This window comes from Perissodus microlepis, chromosome 16 (genome assembly GCF_051167445.1).
Source record: "Perissodus microlepis isolate ML-2025 ecotype Zambia chromosome 16, ASM5116744v1, whole genome shotgun sequence".
In the NCBI taxonomy this organism is placed as follows: domain Eukaryota; kingdom Metazoa; phylum Chordata; class Actinopteri; order Cichliformes; family Cichlidae; genus Perissodus; species Perissodus microlepis.
In genome coordinates this window covers 5,039,248-5,054,945 of record NC_140476.1, presented here as the reverse complement: position 1 = coordinate 5,054,945, position 15,698 = coordinate 5,039,248, and the positions used below count along the sequence as shown (strand labels likewise).

Genomic DNA, 15,698 nt, shown 5'->3' with positions numbered 1-15,698 from the left:
TAATTACTCAAGCATTGTTTTTAATTGATTCTTACGTGGCTGAATTTTCTTTTCCGCCTCTGTTTTAGTCGTTTCTTTTTGTGTTCCATTTCTTATATAAAAGTTATATGTTTTGATCCTTTTTTTAATGTCTGAAATGTAACTCACTTAAATGCCTGGGCTTTGTCTTTGTGGTTTTTCCAAATGTTAAAATGCGTCATGTAAAAAAAAGTGTTATTTGGTTAATCATGACCTTCACCTGACTGTTCTTTCATTTATTTTTTAAACACATGATTTGATAAATCAAGTATTTTTCTTTTTTAGTATTTTGAGATCAACACTTTTGCATTTGTAGCAAATGGCGTGCTCCAAGGCTGATTTTGTCTTTTTTCTCCTGAGGATGGGGGTCATCATGGACCAATATGAGTTTTACACCACTTGTAGATAAATTTGGAAATCTATTTAAATCCCTTGGCAAGCTCTTGGATACGCTCAACCTTTTTTCTGAAGGCCTTACAGAGCTCTTTAGCTATTAGCATGATGATGCCACACACTAAAGGAAAGAGAAGAGTTCTCATTGATGGTCTTAGACTGCAGGTTGTAGGTCATTTCTTTGCTCTGTAGGATCAGTCTTTGGTTATACAAACCAGTTCTCCAGTTGCTGCAGGTTCTGGTTACACTTACCTATGCAGTGCATCTCCAGAGAAGGAGAAGTACTACTATTACCAACTTCAGTCCAACCCAGTGGATTTAGAGTCTGTCTGTCTGACTGTGGTGTGAGTAACTGGTGAGACTGCTGCATGATATTTTGGATCACTGCATTACCAACCTAGCCAGAGAGCCACAGATGGTTAAGGGAGAACCAGCTGCTTCTTATTTTTGCAGTCAGGCTGAACGTCTTAGGTACTAGTTACCTGGTCCTTGTTCAGCTCTGCAGCCTCAGTGGGACACTGGAGTTGGATTATGTCCACAGGACGGGAAGCACACTGGAGAGACAGCTGAATGGTTTAGAGGATCTCCACAGAATTAATCTAGTCAGATGGTAGGGAAACCTGGGGAGGGAAGGGTTGGAGCTGGTGGTCAGCAGTGACTGAACTTTCAAAAATAAGAGCATGACTCCACACCATTTCTGTGGGGTTAGGTTTGCAGCTGATTAAATTTCCCATAGGTGATAATATGAGTGTGAATTGTTGTATGTCTCTCTCTGGTATCCCTGGAATAGACTGGTGAAACCTGAATTGGATAAGCAGGAGAAGATGGATGGAGATGCCACTAGTTAATTGATTGATTGGGTCTGTGTCATTCTTTCATTTATTTAAAAAAATAAATAAATAAACTCTGTTTGGACAGACAATATCCCAGTGGTTATGTTGTTAGCTTTTCACTTGGTTTTAGATTTTGTATATCCTTCAGAGGGTTTTGGAGGACATGTAAAGAAGAGCATCAAATCTGAATGACTCGGACACCTGAGTAACCCTTTCAACTGTAATTAGTTGACAAATTTATCACTACACCTTTTAATAGTGTTTCTGCAAAGCATTTAATTAGACTCGGAGAGGTCACCGAACTGTCATTGGGGTCAACCTGGTACGATTACTGTTTTGTAAGATTAATGGAACTATATTTGGATAACACGAGTCAGTGACTTACTTTATAAAACATTATCCACAGCTCTTTGGAGAATTAGAGAAAAGGCATCACTAGGGTCAGACTCTGTGCACGTCTAGGGGCTGCAGGTTTCCAGTAGCACTGAAAATCAGTGGGGGCTGTCAATGCTCTCACAAGTGCATTATAGTTTGTTTTTATGTGCACAGCAAAAACATGACATCAAACACTCAGTTTAGTGGTGAATGAAACCCCAGAGTTTAACTTTCTCTGAAATGAATTCAAACAGGGATAGACTTTCTTAAAATAGTAATAATAATAATCATCTGTTGGCCTTTTGCTTGTGAAATGGCCGTTAGGCTTGGATATAAATGCATAAGTGCGTATCTGAAAAAAAATAACCTCACGGTTATTTATCCCATCGACTGGGTTTTTTTCCACTCCTTTCATGACCACGACTATCCCTTTTAACAGCACATCCTGTAAAGGATCTCATGTATGCATGAATGTCTCTGAACATATACAATCAGTTTGGAACCATACTGAAATCTATAGCAGTGACAGAGCAGAAGGGTTATGGACAAAGGCAACATCGTCATTTACAGTGGCATAGTTCTTCAGAATAGGCCTGAAACGAAGCCCGTCTGTCTCTGGGTATGTGTGTGTGTGTGTCTGTGAGAGAGCGTGAGAGGAAGAAACATAAAAAATTCATTAGAAGATGGAAAGAGATGTCACATCGAATATGTACCCAGCTGCACTGACGACCACGGGCAGTGAGCTGTGTAAGGTTGGCGTGGTAGCAGTGAACACGGCGCTGCAGACCTGACCTGAGTGAATTCTAAATTATGCCGTCACGGAAGTACAAAATTGGAAGCTTGATAAACCAAGCAAAATTTTTATTTTTATCTATAGTAGCTGCACCATCGTTTATTTAAAGGAGAAGTCTGAAAAGCTTTACGGTTCTTCGGAAATTAACAAAGAGTAATTATATTATCCGTGAGCTGCTACAGTTTGGCTGAAAGTTTTGGCATGAGCTGAAGTCCTCTCTTCCCTCGCTGCTGCCAAGTGACATTTTCATTTAGAGGAAAGAAAAAGGAAAACATAAAAAATGCATTAAAGCAAGAGCACGGGCACAAATTGCATTAATTAAAATGCATCAACTCAATATAGGCAATCACTAATAGAAAGTCAGTACAAGGCCGTGTGACATATCAATCCGCTTTGCTTAAAAAACATCCAGGCCGTTGAGACTGATTGATTGATGGGCCCTACTTTGATGCTGAACTATACTTCCTAGTGACAAAAGTCATCAGAGCAACATACCTGGATCAGTGTAAAAGACAGCAAAGGTATGATGATGTAGTCAAAGCCTTCATCTCCACAATGCCAGGAATATCCACTGGAGATAACATCATCCTCATCAAATATTTAAAGACGAGATGTAAAAAAAATAGACTTAAATGCCAGAAGATTCACAAGGGGATTTAAAGACAGGAAGAGTGTTACTCATTATCTATCTAAATGTCAGTGAGATGTGAAAGCCTCATAGAACGCTTTAAGTACTGAGATGCAACACAAATGTAACGTCACATCTCCTTAGTACCCTTTAAATATGTTGATCTAGAATGCATTAAAACTAATAAAAGTAAAGTCACACATTTACTGATAGTGTATAAGTACAATAGTCTTTTTATACAGATTTATTTCCTGTGTGCTGCTGACGTTGTTACCACACCAAACGAAGGCATCTCTTCTCTGAGAACACACTGGAAGAAACTAAGTGGCTATGGCACCGCGCTGTTTAGATATTGTTAGATTTGGGTTAAAGTGACAGTGAGTCACCGCCAATGGATAAACACCACCCAGAGATCTGACAACTGTGGCTTTTCGCTTCCTCCGCCAATGTAATTAAGTCCCCCAATATCTGGTTGTCACCTTGTTGTATCATTACTGTTGCTGGATCATTTCACTGTACTTACTTATTACTTAGTGCCCACTAAATATAGCTGTCCTCAGGCAGCTAGTGCGATAGCACATTGCAGCTGTGGGTTATTACATCCTAACCACCCCCTCCCACTCTAACCTTACTTAGACTTCAATAATATGCCACTCTGTGAGTTATGTTGGGGGGGTTTTTTCCTCAAGATTTACTCTGTCAAGGACATTGTGGACAGGAGTTATGATGCTAGTTTATTTTTCTTTCATCTGGGGACACTGCTGTGACACTGAGCCCCCCCAGTCAATTAATATAAGCCTTATAGCACTCTTAAAGCTTCAATGCTTAAGATTTGATGGAATTGAGTGGGAAGTTGCTGCATTTACTGATTATTTTTAGGATATCCCTAACATCTTATTATGGGGTGGGCGAATGGATAAGTTTGGGCCTTGATTCTTCAATGACACGCTGTGACAGATGATGCCTTCCAGCTCCTACTATTTAATCCTGACTTCTGTGAGAGTTTATAAAAATATTAAACTTGACAGAAACTGACCCCAAAGTTTGTGCAATGCACACTGGCTTGTGTGAATCACCACAGGAAGTGATTCACTATAACACATTTATCAGTCTGAAAATGTAGCTGATACCAAAGTGTTGCTAAAGTACATAGTGATGAGCTCAGAGAACTGAGCCCAATGCCTGCAGTAGTTCAATAAATGATGCATAGCTTCTTTCTTTAATTAAATGGAGGTCTTTCAGTTAACTGTTAGTTTAGTTGTCGGTAGTTGGTTTAAGGCAGGGGTGGGGGAATGCCAGGCCTCAAGGGTCGATGTCCTGCAGGTTTTAGATGTGTCCTTGCTCCAATACAGATGATTTAAATGACTAAATTAACATGTCTTGAAGTACTCCAGAGACCTGGTAATGAACTAATCATTTGATTCAGGTGTGTTGACCCAGGGTGAGATCTAAAACCTGCAGGACATCGGCCCTTGAGGCCTGGAGTCCTTGGAAGTTACATGGAACACAATAGTGTTCCATGTAACTTCAGGCTCTGTGTGTGTGTGTGTGTGTGTGTGTGTGTGTGTGTGCGTGCGTGCGCGCATGTATGTATGTATTGGTTGCATTAGGAGATTTGACTGGGCAACACAGTGTCAATAATGAAAATGAGCAAATGGCCTGTTGCCATCACTTGCACGGCTAGTGCGTGGTGGCTATTCAATCGACCCACCGGCTCAAAAGTGTATTAGGTACCTGGGTATAGAACTTTGAAGAGTTCGGAGGTGTTATCTGAGTCTGTTAAGCTCATTAAACAAGTTGTTGTAGGGTTTCCAGGATCTCGTGCATAAGTATCCACACCACATTAAATATGTTTGAGGCAAACCCACCATCTTCACTGCAGGTTTTTATCATGACATGTAAGGAAAGATTTTGACAAATAACTATTTCTTGAAATTTGGTGCGTGACTTTGACAGCATCAAATGTAGTAGCTTACTTTTGGAAATCTTTGTGGTCCTAGGCAGGAGAGCTCTAGTTCTAAGCCAGTGCTTTTGTCAAGGGCACTTTGAAGGAGAATTAATCCCTAACCTATCGGTCCTAGAGATGACCTGTACACAGCAGTGAGAAGACATGCTGCCCATATGTTTTAGCTGAATCTTTTACTTTTGCCATGCCACGTGATCTAGGTTTGTAGGTGTTTTACCTTAAACTTCTCATTTTAAAGTAACTACCAATTTAGGTCAACTCTGAGTAATTTGAATAATCTTCTTAATCAAATATTATCTTTAACACCTCCTAACTTTGAGGAAGAGCTTTAAGAGAATTTCATAAGCCATCACAAATGACTGGTGACCTACTTCAGTCCTTTAAAATCTCCCTTTCTCGTAAAACTACAGCCAATGTCTCCATGACTGAGTGGCAGTTTCATTTGGAAACAAGTCAGGCTTGTCATGCTGAAGCAAGTTTGTACCACCAGTGCTCGAGCTGGTTAAGAGCAGTCTGTGGTATTAGTATTAGTCTTAGTATTGCAGTACACCCACACTAGCCACTTTGTTAAGTATAGCTTGTTACCTACCTTCACTGCCTTAATCTTTCAAGGCACAGACTTTAGTCCATACTGACATGACAACATCACACATTTCCAGCAGATTTGTCAGCTATACATCCTTGATGTGAATCTTCCTTTTCATCACATCCCAAAGGTACTCTATTATATTGAGATCTAGTGACTATGGAGGACATTTGAGTACAAAGAAGAAGCTGTTCAAGAAACCACTTTGAGATGATTGGAGTTTTGGGACATGACATCAGAAGTTAGGGACACTCTAGCCATAAAAAGTTGGAAATAGTCAGCAACAATACTAAAGTATGCTGTGCTACAATTCTCAGTTAGGGTACTAAGGGCCCAAAATGTGCAGCAAAAGTAGCATCCATACTATCACACCACCAGCAGCACCCTGAACAGTTTAACTAAGGAAGAATTTATTTAGTTTTTCTTCAGTGATGGTTACTCCAAATTCTGACCCTACCATCCAAATGTCGAAGCAGACATTAAGAGTCATCAGGCCAGGCAACATTTTTCCAGTCGTCTGTTGTTCCATTGGGTGAGTGTGTGCAAGCTGGTACCTCAGTTTCCTATTTTTAACTAATGGGAATGGTACCTTGTGTGGTCTTCTACTGATGTAGCCCATCTGCTTCAAGGTTTAACCTGTTGTGTGTCCAGAGATGCTCTTCTGCATATGTTGGTTATTTAAGTTACTGACAGTCTACACATCAACAATGCATTTTCTTATTTGAAGAACTGCTCTTCACTGGACATTTTGTGTTTCCCTGTTATGGACCTGTCCAGAGTGTAGCATGCCTCTTACCCTATGACAGCTGGGATAGGCTCGAGTCATTTTTTAGTTAAGTAAAATATTTCTCTATAGATTTTCAAGTTTTAGTAGATGGCGTGTGATCAAAGTGTTAGAAGGGCATCTAATTGTTGCTGGATAATCTGATTTGTGGTAATGTCAAGGCATTCCTTTGAGTAGGACAAACTAATGTTGAGGGCTCAAGGTCATGGCTCTGACTTCCAGAGAAGAATCCAACACGGTGTACAGATTTGTGTACAATACATCACATTACTGGTTGAAAAAAAGACTTTAATTCAGTGCCTGGGAGAAACAGTACAGCACAGTTATAATAATAAAACAACCCCCCCCTCAACCCCCCCCCCCCCCCCCCCCCCCCACAGATATCCACAGGTTTGTGTCAGACAGCGGTAGCATTAATGCCGTTACTCTCTGCAATTTGAGACAAGGCCAAAAAAAAAGTTTTCATTATTCCAGTTTTCCGCTTCCTGAGACAGCAATCACTCCAACAAAGATTAGCAGCAAGCTAATCATTTCCAGCTTAATCGCTGATAGGATTTTATAAGGTGGAAAGACGAAAAGGGGGAAATAATCACTTTAGAATCATCAGGCTCAATTTCTATGAGAAGGAATCTTGCCCTCTGGGTACATGATTATTCATAACAGGAGTGTCGTGACCTGGGCAAAAACTGTTCTAATGCTCGGCTATCAGCAGAACGAGTAAAAAAGAAGTATATGAGCTTATTGTGTAAAGCTTTTCCGTGTGTGTAGTAAGGCACAGGCTCTTTACAGAAGATTTTTTTTTAAATGTTCCATATTTTGTTCCATATTTTGTAGATTATAAATGAGCATTTTTTTTAATTTTCCATTTTTTTATACTTTCATAACTTCATTTAAAAATAAATATCTATTATCTTATTTCAATTTAAAATAGTCCTTAAAAGTTTGCTGTACCCCATCACAACCCACAATTCCAAACAAGAATTCAGAGGAAAAAAAATGTTGAAATCATCAATACCTATGTTATGGAGAAAAAAAAAGGATATAGCATTTTTAACAAAAGGTAAGACACTGATAACATAAAAAAAACACAAATTAAAAACATGTAATATACAGAATTTTTAAAAAGGGCTAAAATTTGAGAAGGCTTTTAGCTTCTCTGCTGTTGTTCTGCCCCTTGAAGAAAATATGTGCCAATGCCCCCGAGAAAAGGGACCAACACCCCTCGGTTTAACCCATCTCTTTGGCGTGTATGGAGGGGAGGAGCAGACAAAGCAAAGTCTCCCTGCCGGGCGAAGTGCCGCTGGGCCAGTTCATTGGACGCCACATGTTCACAAGCTGTGTTATCAGGGAATTAAGAACAAAACATGTCTGTTTGGATGTAAAATGGATGTTTAGCTAGGGCCCAGAATTATGACAAAAAAATAAAAAAAAGCAGGAGAATGGACATTTATTTTTTGGAGGGTGATGTGAAGGCGTTCTCAATGCAAAGGACGATGTAGGAGCCGGAGCAGCTGCTAGGGCTTTGCTGCAAGAGGTGGCTGCTATGTAGTGATGATGCCAGACCAGTCACAGCGTGGTCGCCAGTTCGCCACGTTTCGCAGTACTGGTCTGTTTGCCGGTGGCCTTTCTTGCTTGATCCGTGCCAGACCATTTTTTCAGGCCTGGAGGTGATTAAGAACAAAAGATTGCAAATAAGCAAAAGAAACAAAAGCTGGTTAACAACCGCATGCTGGTGTTAAATATATTTATTTTTTGGGGGGGTACAAAGACTCACCAAGCGCTATCCCTGAGGATGTCTCTACCATCAAAGGAGTAGATTGGTACGTTTTCCCTCATTTTGCTGGCATTGTCACCAAAGAGAGAGTCCCAACTGCTAAACAACACTTGGTTCTGCAAGGAAAAAGAAAATTAACATTTAACATTGTGACTTTATTCAGTTTTTCAGAAAGATGGTGTCAGTCATGCAGCTGTCCTTGTTGTAATGTTGGGTCTTACCTTGAGGTTTACTATGGGGACGCTGTCCCTGTCCGACCTGCGGACGATGGTGTAGAGGTCTTGAAGCTTAGAGGACAGGAAGGCTCTAAATGTTCCCTTCAGGCCGATAGCACGAGCCTGCTGGAAGCACAGGAAGTCTGCCCCACGAATCCCTCGCATGTTACCAGTGTGAGGGCTGTTCAAGGCGATGAGGTGCAGCTGATGAAGACAGACAGATTCACAAGAAGAAAATCACACAAATTTTCATTTTACTTCAACTGTGGAACAACTTAAGATGTTTTACAAAGGTCAGGGCTTTACATGATTAATGGTTTATATCAGCATCTAAGTAACGTAATGTCTCCTGGGCTGGGTTCCACAGCCTATGGAAATGGCAGCTAGAATCCTCTATCAGATAATAATGGGACAACATTCCTCTCCCAAAAGTCAAGCAATTAAGCTCCTCAGTTCCCAAATGTCTACCGACTGTTGTTAAAAGAAGAAGGGATTCTACATAATATTGTTTTGTTTTTATGATTTTCATTTTAGGCAAGCTAGCTAGTTTTCATCCCTATGTAAGGTAAATTAATATTTATTATATTTTTGAGCTTTTGAGTATCCACTTTACTCACTCCTGATCCATGTATGTCGAAATGGCCAGCAGGCTCCAGCACAGGAGGGACGGGTTGTCTTTGAGGAGTGACAGGGAATCTGCTTTCCGTCTGCTGGTTGGCAAATCTTCCATCGGTATGGCCTGTGTGTGTCTGGTCTGGGAATCTGGGCTCATACTTTGGAAAGTAACGGGGGTCTGCGGGTGTGGGTGCTGGAGGTTCAATGGGTTTTATCAAAGTGAAACCCTCAGAGTAATGGCCTGCTCCGTTGTTTTGGGACTGGTCCTGAGACTGCGGGTACAGAATCACAGGTGGAGGTTGGACTTCTGCCACCTCATTCTCCTTTGTGTGAAAATGGAAGAAATAATTAAGTTATATGAACGTTACAACATTTTATTTTATGGTTCTGTGAAACTTACCAGATCTCTGAAGAAAGAATTGTACTCTCCAAGCTGAGAGGAGAGGAATCAACCATTTAGTGTCGCTTTACATTAAGTTTTTCATATGTTATAAACTAGTGATACATTATAAGTGTAAACTGGTTTTAAAGTTGATTTTATCAAATTCAAAGCACTGCACTGAAAAGTAGATAAAAGTACCATGACTTGCCGCACTCCATCGCGTACTCTCAAATAAAGGTCTGCTCTGTCTATGATGTAGATGAGGCTGCCCTCTTCCTGACGTCTGGCCGTAGCAATCATTGTGTCATATGATCTCAAAGCTGTCACCTGCACACACACACACACACAAAAAGACCACCATACATCAGACAGATAGATTTAAGGAAAATTACAAACAGTACAGTGCGTGCTGGCGGGCAGGGGCAGAGACCGTGGCGGACTGATCTCTACTAAAACTAGCAAGTGCTAGTGCTTGAGGTTGAGAGGTACTGGCTAGATATAGTTGGGCTCACGTCAACACACGACTTAGGCAGAGATTTGACAGCATTCCAGGGACACTCAGGACATTGAGTCCGAATGGACCATGTTCAGCACCTCCATTGCTGAAGCTGCTGCACTGAGCTGTGGCTGAAGTGGTTGGTACCTGTTGTCTTAGTGGTAACCCCAAACCAGACAGTGGACACCGGAAGTCAAATTAACCATCAGGCTGAAGGCCTGACTAAGCCTATCTGGTTTAGTTAGCCTGTGGGACTTCGGAGGCAGCCAATAGGTACTAACAGGCAAAGTGGAACGCGGCTCGGGCAGTGGCTGAAGCAAAACTGGGGTGTGGGAGGAGTTCAGAGAGGCCATGGAAAAAGGCTTTCGGACTGCCTCAGAGATTCTGCTGAACCATCAGGTGACTCAGAAGGGGAAAGCAGTGCTCTACCTGCACTGTATGTAGTGCAGGTGGAGTAGTGCTGACTTCAACTAAAGATATTTCTGCGTGGTGGAAGGAATTGTTTGAAGATCTCCTTAATCCCACTGACACGTCTTTGGTAGAGGAGCAGAGTCCCGGAATGAGGGGGACGGCTCACCCATCACTGGGGGGCGAAGTCACTGGGGCAGTTAAACAACTCCTTAGTGGCAGGTTCCTGGAGGTTGATGAGCTTCGCACTGAGTTCCTGAATGTTTTAGATGTTGCAGGGCTGTCTTGGTTGACACGCCTCTACAATGTTGTGTGGAGATCAGGGGTGGTACCTTTGGATTGGCAGACTGGGGTGGTGTTTCCCATCTTTACGAAAGGGGACCGGAGGTTGTTCTCCAGCTATGGGGGGATCACACTCCTCAGCCTACCTGGGAAAGTCTATGCCAGGGTGCTGAAAAGGAGAGTCTGTCCATTAGTGAACCTCAGATACAGGAGAAACAATAGGGTTTTCATTCGGGCAATAAGTCGGACTTCTTCCTGGTGGGTAATGGACTCTGCCAGGGAGGAGGTGGCTAGGGAGAGGGAGGTCTGGGCTTCTCTGCTTAGGTTGCTGCCCCCACAACCCAACCCTTGGATAAGCGGAAGACGATGGATATGAATGGATGGATGGGTACAAACAATAAATTAAAAACTGCCATTCTACAGATAAATGAATTTTGTGAATTCAGAGTCTTGTGATGGAGCCATGATTAAAATTCAGTGATAGTACTCACTCCAGAGGATAGTCCAGGAGCTCCAGGTGGGCCAGGTGGGCCAGGAGGACCAGGGACACTGACAGCTTAAATATAAAAAAAATAGAAACAGAAGTGCAATTAATCTCCAGTATTCAACCAGTAAAGTGCATTCAGTAAGATTAAGATGTGGCTACCTGTAAACAATTCAGATTTACAGGTTAAAACCTGTAAACCTGTATTGTTTTTTTTTCCCCAAAAAGTGTCTTTTTTTTTCTTTTTTCTTTTTTTGTGGAAAAAGACACTTACGATAATTGGGCCGATATGATCCTGAAAGGGACCCCGGGGGTCCAGGAGGTCCTGGAGGACCTGGACGACCATCATAACCAATTCCTGGTGGCCCTGTTGGTCCAGATGGTCCAGGTGGCCCAATTATAGAATCTCCCTTTGGACCCTAATGTGGAAAAGAAAATCAGAAATTTCTGCAATATCACATCTAGATCGGGGCCAAATATTTTTGGTTGTATTAACAAATAAGGTCTCAGAACTCACTGGGAGGCCAGGTGGTCCTGGAGGTCCTTGTACTCCTCCAAATCGAGGGTCATAATATCCACCACCGGGTTCTCCTTTTTCTCCCTTGACACCTGATTCTCCACGCTCTCCCTTCAGTTCATTCTGTCAGAAGAAGTTCAACTTTGTTTGTTGATGAAGAAGAAATAAACTAAAAAAATGACTGGAGTAACAATGAGCTAGCTTACCCTCAATGTGTAGATATCAACATTAGGGGATGCTCCTGGGAAAAAAAAAGATGCTTTAGTGAAGCAGTTGTGTAGCGTGCTGGATATGCAGCATTATAGTTGTGCTGACAGTTCATGATCTCGGGGATCAACAATGGTCAGTGTGATCACAAAGACATGTAATTCACATGTACGAATTTCAGGCTTTAGCACTATAGTTCAACTTTTCAGGTGCTAGTAGATCAGCTGGTAAATCAAATGAAACTGTTTCACTGCCCCACGCCATTGTAATCCTCAGAGAGCAGGGTAGTTGTTTAAGAATCAAAATGAAGGAGAAGGTAATCATTGCAGTGAGTAATCACAGTGTTTTACACGAACAGTCTGTGTCATACTAAGGGCCCACCAAACAGCTGGCTAGCATGTCAATGTTTAGCTGTCATCACTGTGAGATTTTGCCAACAAATATACCCCCGCAAATGTCCCACATGCCCACCTTCAAGTGTTGAAACAATGACCACGTGTCAGTCTTTCCTTATAAAATAAATTTTTCCATTAATGCATTCAGTCAATACTACCAGTATATTTGGATCCAGATTAGGGAGGTCAACAAGTCGACTAATCATCGCTGTTGTCACTAGTTGATACCAGACTTACTAGTCATTTAATCTAATTGTTAAAATATTAATTGATGCCCAAAGCCAGAAAATTAATGTCTCCTAAGTTTTTTTGTAGCCATCTGCCATGAGATTGTTGTTGAGAAAAGCCATAAATCTGTTAGCAGAGTTTTTGTTAAAACTATTATTGCAGGTTCAATTGGCAGAAATGAGCTTTCTCCAACAGGTGGATGGGCTCTCTCCCACCTGTGATAGGGTGAGGAGTTCAGTTAACCGGGAGCTGTTCAGAGTAGAGGATGCAATAAATGGTTTAAAATGCCTTTGTTAGTTTTTGATATTTTCAAATAAACAGTTCTCAAATTTAACCTAAATCTGAGTGTTTCTTAGTCTTAGACTAGTCGGTTAGTCGACTAAGAAATTAGTCACCATGAACAACTCTAATCCAGATTAAAGGTTCAGATTAGATGACATCACCCCATGATGGCATGTAATCACTAATGCTCACACTTCTTCATATACATGCAAGAAAGTACTGGTAACTGCTCACACTACCCCTCACCCTCCTAGTAGATACATGATAGCGGTCAACTTGTTGTCAAGTTATTGCATTCACAAGCTTTTTAGAAAACTGAAATTCAATTTTATTAGGTGCACTTATGGTATCGATGTGAAAATCCTAGCCAACTTCCTTTATGAGTTATTGCATTTACAAACTTGAGCATCCACATAGGCCACCCAGATTGCCAAGCATAATCCCCAAGTGCTTGGCAGAAACCTTGTGATTGCTCTGGTTGCTAGCAAATTTTTGCAGTGGTAGTATGAATACAAGTAATCAACTCGTCTACAAACACTGGTCAGCTACTGTCTGAACTGTTGTGAAATTGTGACACAAACCAGAAATGGAGACTTAAATTCACTTCCATTTAATTTTGTTTATATAACACCAAATCACAATGCTAAAATTCCCCTTAAGGCTTTTTATATTGTAGGGACCTATGAGTAAGCACTTAGACTGTTTGCCTCCAAAGTAAAATGTATATCCTATGAGTCATGTTGTTGCAGCACTGAACACAACTTCTACTTTGAAAGCAAACCTTGTTCATTTCTGGTTTGTTTTGCACTTATTCAGCTTTTACTATTGCTGGGTTAGTAGTAAACAAGTATTTACAGACAAACATGAGAAACTATAGACAACAGCTGCAATCTGCTAGCGACCAAAGCAATCACTAGGAGGTTTTTGGTGTAGCACCTTCTTTGTATGTGATTTCACTTATTGAGAGCCAGAAACTTCCGGGAACTATTCCCAACCAATCGCAGATTACACACATCCCTCGCAGTATAGCACATAACTCTTTAAGCAGTATATGCATGACTTTACGTGAGAAACGTCAACAGAAAAGATTGCACAACGCTTTACAATCGTAAAGGAATGAAATTTCATTTATTCTTAATTCAAAAATGAGGATTTACCTGGGATCCCCGGAAGTCCAGGCTCACCACGCTCCCCTTTTTCTCCTTTAATTGCTACAACACAAAATACAAAGTTTTTCACATTACAAAATTACTCATAACTCTCTGCAGGTTTAAATATCATTGAACCCTTGAAAGCCATGTGCTCTACTGCCAGTGACTTCATTTTTTTTTTCAAATCTAGACTTGAAAGCTTAATCTCCTGACAGTGGAGTGTATATCCTTTGCAGGCTGAAGGAGCAGAACTGAAATTAAATTCATAGATTGCACTGTTTATCTCTGCAGACACTTTGAACCCTTTAAAAATCCTTCCTCCTTTCCCCTCTCATATTTACTGAACCTCTCTACTGTGATCCTTCTTTTTGATGAATTTAATCTGACCATATATTTTTGTAATGTATTTATTTTTACACACTAAAACAATAAAACAAGTGAAGATGACATACCTGGATAATTCCTTTCATAGCGCTGTTAACAGAAGGGAAACAATCAACAACAACAACAACAGAGGAAAATAATCGGTAGGGAAGATGAGACATGAACTTTAACTGGCACATATAAATGTCAATTTAAAACCAGATTTTTGGGAAGCTGTGTACTCACATTGAAACGGTCTAAAGGACTGGCTGGGCTAGGGGGTCCTGGTGGCCCAGGTGGTCCTGGAGGGCCAGGCACTCCCTAATGAAAACAAAGATATTCAATATTTTTGGAGGACTCAATAATTTTGTGAGTTTAATATAAGGCTGTAAAGCTTTGGCTGGGATTAAATGTGGCCACTCTTGGAGAAATGTGTTTGGCAACATAACATTTGGCATTTAAAAACAAAAGAAGAGTAGAGTAGGTTGTTTTGTGTGAGGAAACAAGTGCAGGAAACAAGTGTTTAATGAAGCACAAGTTGCTTTAGTAATGCTTAGCTAAATGAAAGTTCACTTGAATGCAGTATTTAGAACCTAAGCAAAGGTGTCATTGTTGAACTTAGTTTCATTAAAAGATTAAAAAACAGAGCTAACAAATTAATGACGCTCAGTATATGTTTAGTTATGAAAGCTAAAACCAAAAAAATAGAAAAGGGGGAAAAAGACTTACATATTTGTTGGGGTTAAAAAAACATTTATAATGTGCTAAAATTAACCTTTTAAGTTGAAAGTGACTCTGTATTTACACTCAGTGTCAAGAGTTCTGTGTGATTGCCAGTTGTGTTTAAAGTGACCTTTAACATGGGAGCAGGGAAGTCACACAATGCCTGTAAAATACAGGCTTGAGGGATGTAAAGTAAGCTAATGTCATCAAACCATCTTTGCTGCTAAGCCTCCCAAGCTAAGGTATTGATAATAGTATTAATACTTACAGGGTAGCCAAAGCCAGATCCAACCCCTGGCTCTCCTTTCTCACCCTTATATCCATTTATCCCAGGACGACCCTGAAGGGAGAAAGTTATTGATTTATTTGTCTTTTGTTGAACTTGGAAAATAGAAACAAAAAGATAAAAACCATACTAAGGTAAAAAGAAAAAAATGGTATAGAATACACTTCACTATGGTCAGTATTTAGTAAAACAATAAGAAAGAAGCACTTACAGGTCTTCCAGGCATTCCAATTTCACCTTTCAGTCCAGGAGGCCCATATGGTCCCTGCACATATAAATTATATAATTAAACACGCTGTGAATTGACTGGTGATTGAATAAGGTAATTGAAACAGTTTCAGTACATTAACCAAAAAAAGTCTTAGAAATGGAAAACCTTACAGGGGGCCCAACAGGTCCTGGAAGTCCTCTGTCTCCCTGCATGCATGGTTTGGGGGGATGATTAGTTTCAAGAACAAAATGATCATCACAAAATACACCAAAGACCATGAGTACATCAATGCATAATAGATAG

General features: G+C 40.7%; 1 protein-coding gene across 8 annotated transcripts in view; it reads right to left on the bottom strand.

The window, feature by feature from the left end:
• Nucleotides 1-6,751: 6,751 nt before the first annotated feature.
• The window catches only part of col18a1a (collagen type XVIII alpha 1 chain a), a 78,332-nt gene continuing 69,385 nt past the window's right edge, over nucleotides 6,752-15,698 (bottom strand). For 7 of the 8 annotated variants that reach the window (XM_084907598.1, XM_084907599.1, XM_084907594.1 and 4 more), the window contains 16 exons: nucleotides 15,566-15,601; nucleotides 15,396-15,449; nucleotides 15,167-15,238; nucleotides 14,422-14,496; nucleotides 14,265-14,286; nucleotides 13,819-13,872; nucleotides 11,756-11,790; nucleotides 11,550-11,672; nucleotides 11,307-11,451; nucleotides 11,040-11,104; nucleotides 9,561-9,689; nucleotides 9,381-9,413; nucleotides 8,983-9,303; nucleotides 8,372-8,569; nucleotides 8,151-8,266; nucleotides 6,752-8,037 (listed from right to left, as the gene is read on the bottom strand). In XM_084907598.1, coding sequence (XP_084763724.1) covers nucleotides 7,824-8,037; nucleotides 8,151-8,266; nucleotides 8,372-8,569; nucleotides 8,983-9,303; nucleotides 9,381-9,413; nucleotides 9,561-9,689; nucleotides 11,040-11,104; nucleotides 11,307-11,451; nucleotides 11,550-11,672; nucleotides 11,756-11,790; nucleotides 13,819-13,872; nucleotides 14,265-14,286; nucleotides 14,422-14,496; nucleotides 15,167-15,238; nucleotides 15,396-15,449; nucleotides 15,566-15,601 — 1,692 coding nt within the window. In that variant the 3' untranslated portion in view covers nucleotides 6,752-7,823. The remainder of the gene's footprint in view (nucleotides 8,038-8,150; nucleotides 8,267-8,371; nucleotides 8,570-8,982; nucleotides 9,304-9,380; nucleotides 9,414-9,560; nucleotides 9,690-11,039; nucleotides 11,105-11,306; nucleotides 11,452-11,549; nucleotides 11,673-11,755; nucleotides 11,791-13,818; nucleotides 13,873-14,264; nucleotides 14,287-14,421; nucleotides 14,497-15,166; nucleotides 15,239-15,395; nucleotides 15,450-15,565; nucleotides 15,602-15,698) is intronic. The other variant, XM_084907595.1, reaches the window with a different exon arrangement.